Source organism: Pithys albifrons, chromosome 4 (assembly GCF_047495875.1).
Source record: "Pithys albifrons albifrons isolate INPA30051 chromosome 4, PitAlb_v1, whole genome shotgun sequence".
NCBI classification, from domain to species: domain Eukaryota; kingdom Metazoa; phylum Chordata; class Aves; order Passeriformes; family Thamnophilidae; genus Pithys; species Pithys albifrons.
This window is the reverse complement of record NC_092461.1, coordinates 50,961,846-50,976,931: the sequence shown is the minus strand read 5'-3', so window position 1 is coordinate 50,976,931 and position 15,086 is coordinate 50,961,846. Positions and strand designations below refer to the sequence as shown.

The following is a 15,086-nucleotide window of genomic DNA, read 5'->3' as shown; positions in this document are numbered from 1 at the left end:
AAAATCTGCAAAGTAATTTTGGAGTATTACACCTTTCATATAGATGGATCAGCTTTAAGCACCATATTTTCTAAGCTTTTCTTCATGTACTGTGTATCGCTGTGATTATAACTATGTTCATCAAATGAAATTTATGTCTTCAGAAAATAAAACAGTTACACAAAGCTGCAGGTAAGATCCATCTTGAACTCAGTATTCACACCTAATTGCTTTATATGAGTCTTTCCATTGACTTTGCTGGGATTTCTCATGAACAAGTGACAAACATTTTATTGTTTATGAGCTGGGACCCAGGTAAAAGATGGTAAAAGATGTTTTACTCGGTCCAGGCAAACTAGGGAAAGGCTAATCACATAAAAATACTCTAAAAATACTCTCCTTTGACTTATAAACCGTCTCCATGGGAGGGTAAAACAACTAAGCACTCCTTAATTATTATATGGGTATCGTTAACAAGCTCATTTTATGCAGTGTACTCAGTGTTTTCATTAGAAGTAAAGTGTATATGGAATGGAGTGGGTTTAGCCCTCAGATTATTGGTTTACACTAGTGCTGGCACTGGGGTCAATGTGACTTTGAATATAAGTTTCAGGGCTGTTGTATCCTTTTTTCTATGTTAAAAAGCTTTTCTGTTTGCAGTTAACAACCTATTATGGTTTCTGACTGTACTTCACAGAGACAAAACTAAGCAGCCCATAAATGTATCATATGCCATATAATATATGCTTTCATTTAAGTATCTGCTTCTCATGGTAAAAGTGATGTTTCTCAATTTTCCCATGCTACTCTTCTGGGAACATAGTGGAAATTCTGATGTCTATATCAGATTCAGTACCAGAAAGTACAAATGAGTCTTCCTCAAAAGATAATGAAAAGGTCTATTGTCCCAGTGGAAACTGAAGAAAATCATAACATGGAGGTTGATGCTGTCATAAAGTAAGAATTCCCACTGCTAGAGCTTGCAGCCTGACCACTGGAAAATATGCAGAGTAAATCATACTATGGGTGTACTGTTTTATAGCACCACCATTGACTTTTATGTGGTGAGTTTCTGAAATTACTGAAATGGTCATGAACTTCAGCTCATCTGGACCTGATAGCCCACACAGGTCCTTTCTGACCTAAATAATTCTATGATTCAATGATTTAGTAGTTATTCATTTTACAAAGTGATATATCAGGAAGTCTATGTGTCATTTAGGTGAATGACTTTAAGTAATAGATCCCTTAATGTTCTTCATTTCCTTAGAGCTGTAGAAAATGAAATTATACATGTAGTATATATACACCATAAACCCTTTAGATAACAGACCCCATTGTGTAAAAGTTGTACCATGATATTTATACCTCACAATAAAATTTAATGCTGGTCTCCTTCACATATGCTGTATGTTTTGATGTGTACACTCGTCAATATGTGTGTGCTAATCTGACCCCTGTACTTGGGTAGGCAAGCTGTTCTTTCCCCATCCCTAACACTCATTCTGACAGCTTCCAGAATGTGTTTGCCCTCCTGTGTCTCGGAGCACCTTCAGCTATGCCCTGCATATGGGTATCATGTACCATACTGGGTTTGTGGGATTACTTGTCTGACTTCCAAATGTCGTTCACCTCCCCTTCTAGGAACTGCCCTATAATTCATTTTGAACTTCTCTTTACTATTTCAAAATCTAAGTTAGTTTAGTCCACTGTCACATTTGATTTTAATCGTCCAGGATACAACTCAGCTGTGAGCTTTTGTAGCAGCAGTTGGAATAGTTAAGTACTGATGGAGTTTCAGCTGCAGCCCAATTCCTGTGCAAGGCAGGGGAATCTCTCAGTGCATAAAGCACTGGAATATCCTTTTATTTGCCAAGGTAAGGATACGTGCTGGATGAGGAAAACCATATGGAAGCATAGGAATCAAAGGTGGAAGATTTTTATGACTCTGTGCTTGTCACCCTGTTCTCATCACAATACAGACATGTCTGGAACAGACAAATTGCTGTCACATGCCAGGACTGTGCCCTTCTGCAAACACAAACAGCAGTGTGTGGCCATCTGGGATTCATGCAAAGAATTTGTCCATCTCCTTGCACTGGAGTGTGCAACTTCTGATCCTAAATCCACTGCAGATTGAGGTTCCTGGTACTGTCTGGACACTCATTATTTCAGATTAATAAAAGACTGATGTTGCCAAGTCAGCAGTTATTTTTATTGTTGTGGTGGCTTGCTGTGCTTCTATGAAAGCTGTTTGCATTTGGCTTGGCTGTCTCAGAATACACCAGAATTACTAACTGACTTTTAGTTAATGGTTTTCTCAGGTTCATCTGATACTACTAACAGCATGAATGGCCAAAGTTAGCCTCCTTAAAGGAGGTAAAGGATGTGTGAACAAGTGAGTATGCTCTGCTGCTTTGCAGGACATGGTGTAGTGGTGGATAGGTTCATGGTCTCACATGTACATAGTGCCTACTGTCAGAGTTAAACAGCAGATGAGGAATTAAAAAACTTAGTTTTATCTTTATGACTTAACGGTATTTCTGAGATGCAGTTGATGCCCATGATTTAGAATAGGTCTACCTGTCCTGTAATGCCAAGCCAAGTGAAGCCCTGCTTGTGCAGCAAGAAGCCACAGAAAATCCAGTCCATCACCTGGGGATACAGGATGACAGTAGAGTCCTCCTCTGTAAGGAAAAGCAAGATGGTGCTTCTTTCTGATGTGCCACATCCTCCTGATTGTGTCTGGCTTCCCCCACACAACACCTGCATGGCTAAAGACAGATGTCTTATGATGTCAGACTCTGTGGGGCTCTGTAGCTATTTTTCAGAACTGGAAAATGCCTTTGTCAGCAACTGGTCCAGAAAGACAGAGGAAATTATTAATACTCTATGCCCTGAAGCCTGTGCCACACAGAGTGATTTTAATGAGTAATGAACTAGTAATGCATGTGCTGGCTTGTGGGTAATGAAGTATCATGAAACATGTTGTAACTGATAGTTAACAGGGCTTTACAGTGCCTACAGGCCTTATTTTTTTTAATTTCTGAGATGATGCGATTGAGGTATTTTGTGGCGTTTATGTAATAAAAGCTTGTTTGGTTTTCCAAGTAGTTCACTGTGTTTGCTAATTTGGGGACACAGACATGGATTTTATTGACTTACTTAGATTCATTGTTCCTCTAACTTCAGCAAAAGCTTTTGATTTGATCAGTTTCCTTTATCTTAAAAATGGGTAGAGAATAAGGAGTGCTGAAAGAAATTCAAAATGGTTTCTCTTCTATGCACTTATGTTCTTTATAACTTAAAAATACTGATGTTAGATCTGCTGACACCTTAATGAAACTAAATGGCTGTCTCTTTTAACTATGAAACAAGATAAGATGAAGGCAACTTCTGTAGTGGTAATAACTGCTGCCTCTGGTGCTTTTGTTGACTTCTCTTTCCCTGCCATCTATGAGGAGAAATTATGTAGGATTCAGGAGAAGGAATGCTATTTGCAGATAATAAAGGTGTTGATGTTCCACGTAACTGCTGAGAATTTCCCAATCTGTGCATTGTGCCAGTTTTGGTGGCAGTTGGAGAAAGTGGAGAGGTAGGGGTTTGTGAAGTTCATGTTCTGATTTAGCCTTAGAAGGGAACTTGTACTGGAAGGTGAGGAGGGAAACCACCCAGAGGAGCAGGAAGTGTAAGCTGAAACATATTACTACCTTAGATTTCCAATTTCTTTTTCAGCACAATCTGCTCAGCAAAGACAGATACATTTTTAAGGTGTCTGAGAGAATAAAAGGTGATCTTCCAGGCCAGTGGGAGGGTTTTCTGATTCTCTATAAAAGACATTTTCCCGAAATGGATAAGAGATGGAAGGATGCTGAACAACAGAATATCTCTCTTCTCCCATGATGCTATTTAAGAGTTATTGCAGTGAAGAATGTTAATGATGAATATTAATGACCTGCACTAGGCAGTGGAGTAGTTGATTTATCACAACTGACACTGAGTATTCAGTAGTGTCTTTCCAAAACAGCCATCAATCCCTTCCAATGAGACTTCTGCAGAAAGATACTTGAAAGTGTAGAAATGGGGTGGTGTTGTTTCACTGCTGTCCAGCAAAGGAAATAGGTATTTTAGAGATGAAGTCACAGTTGAAAATCTGTAACAGTGCATCAGGAAAATTATCCTTATACATGGGTGTATGGATAAGCAAGCACAAGTAAAATTGATCAGAAAATACCATGGTAATGTTCAGCTCTTGACTAGCAGCCAGTTAGGGAGCAAGGGAAGCCTGAAAAGAACAGAGAGCCTGTCTGTTTACTTGCCATTTTCTAGGAGAATCTCCTCCTTTATACCACACTTCTACAAGACAGCTTCAGATATTACAAGCAGCCCTCACCAGATTGTACCTCTGTGAGCAGCAGTTGTCTGTTCCCTGTTAGGAGCTTCTTCACATGTCCTGCACAGCATGTGTTGCACTGACTGCTCCAAGGTTGCTGTGAAAGCTCTGCATGGGACCCTCTTTTTGCTCTCACCATGGGTACAAGAGTGGAGCAGTGGAAGCCAATGCATCTGTGTCCAACCTTGTAAAACCCCATGGTTTCCCACACCTCCTCTTGCACTCTTTTTCTTTTGAGGTGTTCAGGAGGTTTGCCTTGCAGGGATTTGGTCTTGTGTCTGCCCAGGAGAGTTGACTCCCAAAGGTATAATGCTGAACACTCCTGCCATTGACAGCTGGAATAAAAGTGCTTGGAATATATTCCTCAGGTAGCCACAAAAATGTGACTTGTTAGTGTGGTACTTAGGGAAAATGTTCTCAGCCGGTGGAACAAGGGTTAGCCAGCAATGTGAAACTACAGAGGGCTGTGCCAGTGGCCTGGCTTAGCCTGCTGGGAAAATGAGGGGTTAAGTACCTAATGTGATGCAGCAAACACCATCCAGGTTCTAGAGTGAAGACAGAGGACCTTGCAGAAGACCCTGAAGATAAACAGGGAACCATGGGAGGACTGTGTGCGGAGCAGCCATGCAGCCACAATACAAACTGGTCATATAAAAATGCAAGCAGCGGTGGACATAAATATGTATCTGGAACATAAAAATGTATATAAATATGTACATAAATATGTATCTGGAAAGCACAGAAGTCCAGGCTGTCATCAGGAAAGCAGCACAGATTTCAGTGTAGATGAAAGGCTTGGATCAGTGGCATCAAAGCCTTTGGCTTTGGGAACTTGGTATTGTTTAGGGTTTTTTTCTTATTGAAAATGCATGTAATTTCACTTTATTTTTTATTTCAGATTACATGTAATTTTTTTTAAGGTGAGACAACTAAGGCTCTTTCTCTGTTAAGCATTGTTTTCTTTTGGAGCAGTATCTTAGAACACTGTGAGGGTAGGAGTCTGTTCATGTTAGATTTTTCTTTTAGCAAGAGTTGGATCATTTTTAGTGCTATGCAGGGACTGCCAACTGCTAATTTATTGTGTAGATTTTACTTCTTAATTTCTTCATATTTTAGGTATTATTCCATGCCACTGTACTGCATATTTGTATGTGATAGAAGTGAAGCAATGCTGCTGGATGACTGACATGGTTGAAGAGTATCTCTTTATGTAATTGAAGAACTTAACTCCTTCTCTATTGCAGTTTCACATCCTTGAATGTCCCTCTGTTTCTTGAAGATGAAGAAAATGATTGTGTGCTTCTTTCTGCTGTTTGCACATACTCTGCTTTCCATGGTCATGGCAAAAGATCTCCCTGGAAGACGGTTCACCCGAAGGAGGGATGTTAACACACAATCTCTACTAGGTAAGTTACACACAAAAAACCTCAAAACTCCACTACCAGAAGCCATCTCAAATACAAACGATAAAAGGTATAAGCAGGTGCCCAAACCGCGTCTGAATTAGTTTATAATAAAAAGGAGATTTTCATTTGTCAGCAGGAATGGGATAAGGTTTGCTGACCAGTTAGCAGCTGTTGAAAGACGGTCTTTACTTTTAGAGTACTAGATTTACTTTATATAAGTGGTATGAAGTAAATTGGACTGTTGGCTTATAAAAAACAGACCTTGTTTTCAGTGTTTACAGAACATATATTTGGTCCGTGGAGGTTCTGTCAAATGTGGCTTTTACCATGCCAGAAAGTTTTGGCTGTCTATATTTATGTGGTGTGCGTAAAAATGATTGAATGGAAAACTGTGGCTATTGAAATGAGGCTTGTCATTACATTGCTAATTACATGCTCATCCCTTCATTTTGTCAGATTTATTTTATTTATAATAAGTAGCACATTTTTCTCTTTTACCAAAAATCTGAAGACAAGATTTATCAGTTTTAGTTTGTGACTGTCATATTTTAAAATATTAGGTTCATCTCTCTCTTGTTGATCATCACTGTACATCATCAATCAGTCTGCTGGTTAACTTTTTCATCTCCTAACAGTTTGTGACTTAGAATAACTTTCTTTTGCTCTTTGTTTAAAGTAATTGTCAGATTATGAAAACACAGCTTGGATAGGGTCTGGACACGGGCTATCATAAGGGATTAATGATTCACATCAATAGTAGATGTATTCAGATACCTCTCTTCAGGCACTGGGAGATGGTAAGTGGGCTGCCTCTCCAATTCACTTAACCTGGGTGAACATGAGGGATGTGATATGTCCTGCAGTAGATATATTGGGAAGAAAGAAGAAGAAAGGAAGCCAGAACATGGGAGAATGAGTGACAGAGAGGGGAGCACCAAGTTTTATCGGTGACACTCTTCTCCTGATAAAGTGTAACCCTTTAAATAATGTAAAATTCCATAAAATGCCACTCAAAATCTTTATAACATTGGTTTTCAATTCCTGTAAGACAAATTTAAACCAAATGACAACAGGTTCCATTTAGTATTCATGTTTTTCAAAACTAATAGGTGTGATCTTGAAACTCTTGGGGTTCTGCAACTGCTGGCTGAAAGCCACGCCTCTGGAGGTCTAGTTCACCAAAAATGTGGATATAGAACAGCAAAAATAAATACCCACATTCACATGTTACTTAACAAGAATCTCAAACTTTCAAAAATCCTAAATTCTAAACTGTGCTTATATAGCACATTTCTTCCTGAATATTTTAGGTTTCCCAGCAAATACCCTAAGTGAGCTTATTACTTTAAGAAATAAACTGCATGTCTCCTCTAGAAAATGAGTGCAAAGGCAGGGTGTTACGTGTAGAAACTGAAAGTGTCATATTTCCCAGCTTACCTTTTTTCTCTGTGATTTTTTAAATTGCTTTTATAGCCTTTTTTCATATCTTAAATAGTGGAAAATAATATGAAAAGGATTAGCACTCAATATAAATCAAAATGTATAGATTAAATTATTTATTTCTTCTTTCAAAAGCCAGAAAATTTCTGGTCCCTGCATTTGGAAACTTCTGAATCGCTACTCAGTTTGGCATGTGAAGGATGCAAACAGTCTTGGCAGCTCTGGCTAAAAGAACCTTTTCAAGACGTAAAATGATGCAAGAAACTTTAGACATTCTCTGATCCAGCCCATAAAAGTACGTGGCAGTTTGGAGTCAGACCCTTGGGCCTTGCATTCTGTTTCAATAAATTAGGTCACCTGCTTCAGATTTAGCCATGTATAGAAACAGGGACATGGGAAAAACGTTCTGTCTCTGAAGGACAGAATGTGTAAAATGCATGCCACTCCACTGGAAAGCTGCAGTGTTCCTTAAAAGACATGAGAAAGAACGGGACCAAAACACAATCTCAGTGACATCAAGTCAGTAGACTTAATAAAATCATTCCAGAATTCCAGCAATTTAACAGGGATTAGAAGTTGTCACATTCTATATAATATGCACACTGTAAGTAGCAGTGGCGATGACAGTTGCTGCTGTAATGAAAAGACTTGGTTGGCAGGCAAAAATGAGCAATACAGCTGCAAAGAACCAACAGGTACCTGGAAAAGTAATAAAAATTCAGGCTGAGGTTTTTTTGGTAAAGATCTCTTTTTTTAAGAATAAAAGGGTTTTAGGACTAAAATGAAGGATTATGCTATGTAAGTAAAATGATTTTATTCCTTTTTTCTTCATTTCACCAATTTTTAAAATGGTAGTGCACTGCTGTGAAAACTGTTGACTGGTAAATACTAGTTGTGTCCATGTACAAAAGTAAAAGTCCAGGCTCCTGGAAACTGGAAAAATAAATAAGCAAAGTGGAATGGATGAAAAATCCAGCTTTAGGAGGATTTAATTTTTTCTCAGCCATGCACTAATACTTCATAGGTTTCTTAATTGTTATGGTAGGGATAATAGCCTATACATTTTAACAAATGCTTCCAAAGGAACATTTTTTTCTTTTCCTCAGTCTTTCAACTAAATCTCAGTGTGTGTTGTTTTAATTTGGCAGATCTTTGCCTTGCTTGTTGCTGTGTAAAACTATTATTGCTATAGCTAACAATTTCCCTTAAAGATCTGAAATATTTTGTACAAGGATCAGTTGAACATCAACTTTTTGGAACTGTTTATATGTAGCCCTTGAAAGCCAAACTGCCTTGCAAGTTTGTCTTTCTTTAAACACTGAATGAGACTTCAGGTATTAAAAACTTGTCGATTGTTCCCAATTAATCAATATTTTAACAAATTCTTAATTCTTTCTTGCGGCATACTAGATAGAAAATATACACGTACTTCAAGCAATAAAAGAATTTGTATTAGATTGGTGGCATATACTTTTTTAAGTAGGTGTATTGCATCGTATGTTTTAAAGGATCATTTCCATAGTTCTGCAATATCTTGTGGAACAACAGAAAGAAAATAGATGGCCCATTTGTAGCAGAGGGCAGTCACTTCTACCCTTATGTGACATATGAACTAAATTTTGCCTTCTCTTTCCTTCATCAATAATTTTATCCTGAGTTTGGGTCTTTGACTTTATCTTGATTCATTGAGTCATTAAAGGAAATTACTCTTTTTTTTTTTAGAATCTTCTCTTTTAAAGGCTCTGGGAGAGCTCTGAAGAGTTTTTACTTAGTTTTCAGACAAAACCATTGTTCCTTTTGAGCACAGCTGCTTTGTTAGATTACAGAGGTGGATGAAAGCAGTTTTCCAGCTTAGCATTGCATTTTGAGCACTAAAGAAAAGCAGTAATATACTTGCTACATGGCTATAAAGATAAAATTATGTCTGTTGCATTAGCTCATTCCTTTCAGATACAGTGAAATGGCCTTCTGCACCTCAGCAGACTGAGGAAGAGGTGGGTCAGTTGTCCAGAGTGGCAATTTCCATGCTGTGTTCTCAGCCCACAGTTAGACGTCCACAGGCCCATTCAGCAGGTTCTGTGCTCGGTAGCAACATGTATTCAGTCCTTCAAGATGTAGCACTTCTTTGGTGTTTGATGTTATGGGCTTCTTGGCTGAAGAGGATTTGGGACATAGGCTCTACTGCATCTTAAGGATTTATTATAAAACAAACAAAGCAAAATTTCAACATTGTGAAAAACCCACAAGTTTTTGTGTTTGGGTTTTTTTCTTGATGAACTCTGTTCTTGTAAACTGGGCATGTGTTTCATTTCACATGGGCGTATTTCTTTGGAGAGGTCTGTAGTGGATGCGTGGAAATAATTCAATAAGCTGTAGAATACTATTTTAAGCAATAACATTCTTTCTGTTCCTTAGGAATATAAAGCAAGCAGCTACCTGTTTTTGAAAATAACTATTTATGTGAGGACAAATGCTAATTTAGGGGACATTTCTTTAGATACTACATGATACCAGAACAAAATAGGAGAGATTAACTGACATTGCACAAAATTAAAAGAGGGAAGGGAAGGCTAAGATTGAAGTGTACTTGGCTGCTGTTCGGTGGAAGTTGCTGCTTAATGCAAATGTCCCTGTCTGTGTTAAATTATATTTTGCAACAAAATATACAATGATTTGTCTGTTGGTTGTACATATGTTGTTCCTCTAATAATAAGAAGGGAAGTAAAATGAAGTACATGGAACGCTCACTACTTTTATAAATCACTTGCTACAGTCAGTTAAAATTATTCCAAGCGTTCTTATATCCAACCCAGTTCTTAAACTTGAGTGTATGTAAGTTCAGGGCTCAAGAACATTATCAGTTTAACCATTCTTAATTATTTTAGCTGCCAGTCTGAGGGGAGACTATATGACAAAAGTGAGTCCAACTCAGGATGTTTCTGTCAAGTGCGGATAAGATTTCCTGGTTAGTTTGTGTGGAATTTGTTGTACATTTACGCACTAAGAGCTAGCCAGAGATCTCTAAATTCTGCTAATGTGGACTGCCGAGCCAACATGGGCTGATAACTGCTGTGAGAAACTCATTCATAGCCACAACATATGTGTGTATTTTTTATTTCTTCACATAAATGCAACCCTCCCAAGTTTTTTGTCCTCAGACATGTTAAGTAGAATTGTTGTAAAGAAGTCTATATTGCAATTAAAGTCAGAGTTGTGTCACAATAACTGCATAATATGCTTGACATTCTCTACTGGTATAGTACTGGGGAAGATGAAAACTATTCAAGGCAGCAGATAGAGGTAGGAAGAGGTTGCAAATTACATCTTTTGAGTTATCACATAATTAAAGTATAAGCACAATCCTAACCAAACTTTTATAAGGATACAAGATAATCAAATACCTCTCAGTTTATTTACTCTCAGTTCTCTAATCAAAACATAAAATTGCCACATAGATAGAAACTTTTTATATTTGGAAAGAGAGGAAGCAAAGCATTTTACAGTCTGTGAAATCACCTGTTTCTTCCTTCTGCGGTGTGTAGGTACATATTACAATCTTTGTGCCTCAAGGCAGTATTAAGTGGTGTGTTTTTCTTCCCAGTACTGTTTGTTTGAATAGCTGAGAGGTCTTCCAGGCACTTTATACCGACTCTTGAAACTTCAGCTTTTGTCTCTCAGCTGTTGGCCTCTCCCCTGGAGTAGCTGCTCTTTCAAATTTCTGGGTTTACACACAGTAGGACACCCTCTCTCTGTGGCTTTGGGGCTTGGTTGCCTGGTTTGTGCTGAGGCTGTGCCTCTCCAGCCTGTAGCGGAGGACTGGGAGGCTGAGAAGGTGAGATCTGAGCAGCAATTGTATCCCTGCTCAGCCACTTGTTCCTGCAGCAGCTGTTACCCTTAGACAGGCCCAACTAATGAGCTGTGAGGGCTCTGGGACCATGACAGACCCCAGGGATTTGTGTCCTAATGCTCATCTGCAGCCAATTATCACGAAGATCATCAAGTTTGGATTTGGGAAATTAACCACAGAACAACACCATGCTTGCCAACCGTGGTATTTAGTATTCATTATTAATTTTCATGTAATGTATTAAAACTACATTCACTTGTAAACCACCTAAAAAGGGTATTTCAATTATATAAGTTACATGGGATATAATTTTATTTCCAGCATCACAAGAAATTGTCTTGTATTTCTTTAACATGTATTTCCTCTAACAAAGTCTCTTCCCTTTTTCCTTCTTCCTCTCTTCTTTGTTTTATTTTCTTATTCTTTTAACTTTGCCCCCCTTTTTTTTCTTTTTTCCTTTTCCATTTTTTTTAAAGTGATTTGTAATTTTTCCACGGGAGGGAAAAATATCTGCTGCTACAGAAAAAAAACCTTAGTCATGAACTCAACAGCAAATGATCTTTGTATTTCTGAATTTGTTTGTTACAACCCCCACAAATTACTGTGAAATGCCATTTCTGTTTGAAAAAGGGTTTGCCCTGACAATAATTTAGTGAGTGAAATTACAAACTGTTGTTTTGTGTCTGTTCTCAAGGAGCTCAAAACCTGCTTTGTGTATTTTGTCTTGAAGAAGGATCAAGCCAAAAGAAAGAACACTGATATACAGAAGTGTGGTGGTTTTGACTTCTTTGTGAGCACTTCTTGATTAAAAATGTGCAAAAATAACTTGAAAGTCCTGGAAACAGCATTTGCATAAGACTTAAGGAATGTCTAATTTTATAGGCATGAGTGGGTAATCAGACATTATTGTGAATGAAGGCAACATTTAAATTGCTTCAGAAGCTTGAAGGCACCATCTCCTTGTTTAAGTATTGTTGAAGTGGTAGAACTACTGGTTTTCATTGGGCATGGTCTCCCACATGGTTTGGGAAACAGGGAAACGGAATACAGCACTATCCCATCGTGCTGTTTCTGAATCTGCTCTGGAAAAGAGTCTAAATCTTAGACCGTTACCAATGGATAGAAATATGTGGTTTCAGGTCAGCTGATCAATGAGTAATGTTGAGGTTGCTAACAGCTTCCCCTGTAAACAAAGACATGGGCAACTTTAGAAAGAAGTATGGATAGGACTTTTTAAAACATTAAGCTAATATCCTGAAAGCAGGACAGCACTAACTCAATAAGGTTACATTTTTTCTCTGAATTTTCCATGCTGCTACGAACAGTTGTTTACTTTCTATATCTATTACTTCTCTAATGATTTCTATGTTATTCCAACAATGCCCCAAGTAGCTCCGGCAAGATAGGAGTTTCAGATCTTCAAGGAGAAAGATACAAAGATCACCTTCTCCATTATAATCAGCTTTTCTGTGTTGGTTGTGACTTGATGTTTTACAGATGAGTGCAGAAAATGACAGTCACAATCGGAGTAAGTGCCTTCAGGCTGCCTGTGGGAACTGGATGCAAAGGAGCATTAACTTTGTGTACCACGAGGTTTCTCCATCGTGGCTCAGAAAATGAATTCCTCCTCTCTCATGGGTGTAAGCTTATCCTTAGCTGAGAGCACATAACAGCTGCTTCTGTCAGGAAGCAGTGGGGAGATGTTGATGCTGCCAGTGCATGGGGATATCAGTATTCTTTATCCGTCTGTCCAGGTGTTCCCCTGCCTGCAAGAAAAACAACCTGTGCCCTGGTCCTCCTGACCGTGAAAGTGTGTTTGACTCCTGGCAGGAACCCCAACAGTTTCCATCTCAGAACAGCTGAAATATGCAAAAAGAAGGTAGAAACTTGAGAGTATCCCTACACGATACTTTGACTTCATGCCAGAAACAGCACCAGTGTTGGTAAAAAAAAAGGAGAAATACTAGGTGTCAGTTTTGGGACTCTGGAATTAGAGAGACTTAATAATGACCTTGTTATTTTGAAAAGCGTGACAGGGAAGGAAGAGAAATAGTGAGGTGAAACGAGAACAAAGTAATGGACTCTCCTGCAGTGACTAATAACAAAGTGTTGCATGTAGAAGGAAATAGAAATCTCTGGACAAGAGCCTCCTGCTGTAAAGTTCTCCCAGAAATTTTGGAAGTTCAGAAGAAATTTTGTCAGAGGCAATAAAGAAATGTCTGGAGGCTGTTTTCCGTTTAGAGATTGTTCCCAGATGAAGAAATTTGTAAGAAGGAATGGGTGAGCTGCCAAACTCATAATGAATATCTGGGTTAGGGCCATAGGCCTGTGTATTTGGGAAAAGGCACAGAGCAAGGATGGGACCAGGGAAGAGAGAGGCAGTTCTTGGATCCAGGACCTGTCTTAGAGCTCACAAGAGGTAGAGTCACCTGCAGAACCACGTGCAGCACATATGTGTGCTAGGAAAGGGGTACTGAGCAGATGTTTTCTTCAGGAACTAGTCATGATTATGTCTGAAATGCACCATACCATATTTTGCCCTTCTTTGAATTAAAATGAGAAAAAAACAAAAGGAGTGGAAGCTAACTTGCTCAAAATGTCTCACTGGAGACAAGAAGTGCTTGGGATTACTAGTCTTCTTCATTTATTCTTTGCAACAATGACAAAATGTGTTTTCCAAAGCATTTTGCACCTCGTATATTTATGAATAAATTGGAAATTTGAGTATTCTTTAGTTGTATGATTGTATGACAAAGATTAAACCTTCTTGATGAACCAGTAAGTCATTTTGAAGTATCTGAGAACCTGTCAAACAGTTTTTCTAGCTGGCTGCTTAGCTAGGGAAAAGAATTGTGGACTTCAGGAAAAAATATATGACACTCAGCAAGTTCATACATTTTGAAACACATCCAATAGGAGTTACACGGGGATTTATAAAGAAAGAAGTTGTAAAGAGAAGGTAGGCAAGTAAGATTGAGGGCTGTAGGGAAAATGAAATAATAAAGTGGCAAAGAAAGAAGATAAATTTAGGACAAAGTTGTTTAACTTGCTAACTGGGGCAGTAGTTTTATCCTCTTTTATTTAATTCTGAGTGAAGGCTTATTCTGTTACTCCAAGATAAAATCTAAAAATAAACCCAGTGTTACTGCTGGCAGTGTCATAGGACATGTAATTTTTTGTATATACATTACTGTAGAGTGAGCTAAAAAACACAAAATCTTAGAATTGCCATTAAGGCATGCTCAGGCAATAATTTTTCTGTGATCTCATTTTTTCTTAACGGATGTAATCTTTTCTTTTCACTTGAATTGTCTTACTCCATAGTAAACATTATTTAATGTTTTAGCTTTGCTGTACTTTTACCAGATTGAACTAATTTCCCTGCTTTACATACTATAGCCTTTAACATTTATCCATTCTCATCTAATAGGATAAAAACCTACATAACCAAATAAGTAATATCCAGATAAAAGAAAGTATTTAGGAGTCATAAAGATGTAGGAAAATAACTAACTCATTTTTAGACAAGCAGACTTTTCAAGGGAGCCAGTTTGCAAAATATTGTGAAAAATCACCATCTAAAACTTGGGCCTTTTGAGTGTGTTCAGTTTGATTATCCTTAAATGGAAATGTTTGAGGAAATTAAACAGTGATGGGAACATTCTTGGACATTGAGACCCCACCATCACTGTTGCTGTAAAATGGCTGGAGCTGTGGGATCAGAGAAAGTAATTTAACAGAATTTTCAGGTTTAGAGGAAATTTAAATGCTCAATATGCAATATTCTTTTAAGCTTTGTTTTATATATCTCTCAATAATTGGATCCCTACTGGATTCTTCCAAGTAGAACTGAAATTTCCTTCCATTGTTAATTTTGCAATGGTGGCATCACTTTGTCATTTACAAAGTGGATACTGAGTGGAGGAGAACTTACTTACTACTGACTTGATCTTTTCTGCTGTCTTTGTCTCCTGGCCTCTCCTTTGGATAACACAACTCACACTGAGCAGTTTTTTAACTT

At 38.1% G+C, this 15,086-nt stretch overlaps 1 protein-coding gene across 5 annotated transcripts in view; it reads left to right on the top strand.

Annotated features, from left to right (window-relative positions):
• The window catches only part of MATN2 (matrilin 2), an 82,102-nt gene that overhangs the window by 1,238 nt on the left and 65,778 nt on the right, over nt 1–15,086 (top strand). For all 5 annotated transcript variants that reach the window (XM_071554105.1, XM_071554106.1, XM_071554107.1 and 2 more), the window contains exon 2: nt 5,617–5,778. In XM_071554105.1, coding sequence (XP_071410206.1) covers nt 5,631–5,778 — 148 coding nt within the window. In that variant the 5' untranslated portion in view covers nt 5,617–5,630. The remainder of the gene's footprint in view (nt 1–5,616; nt 5,779–15,086) is intronic.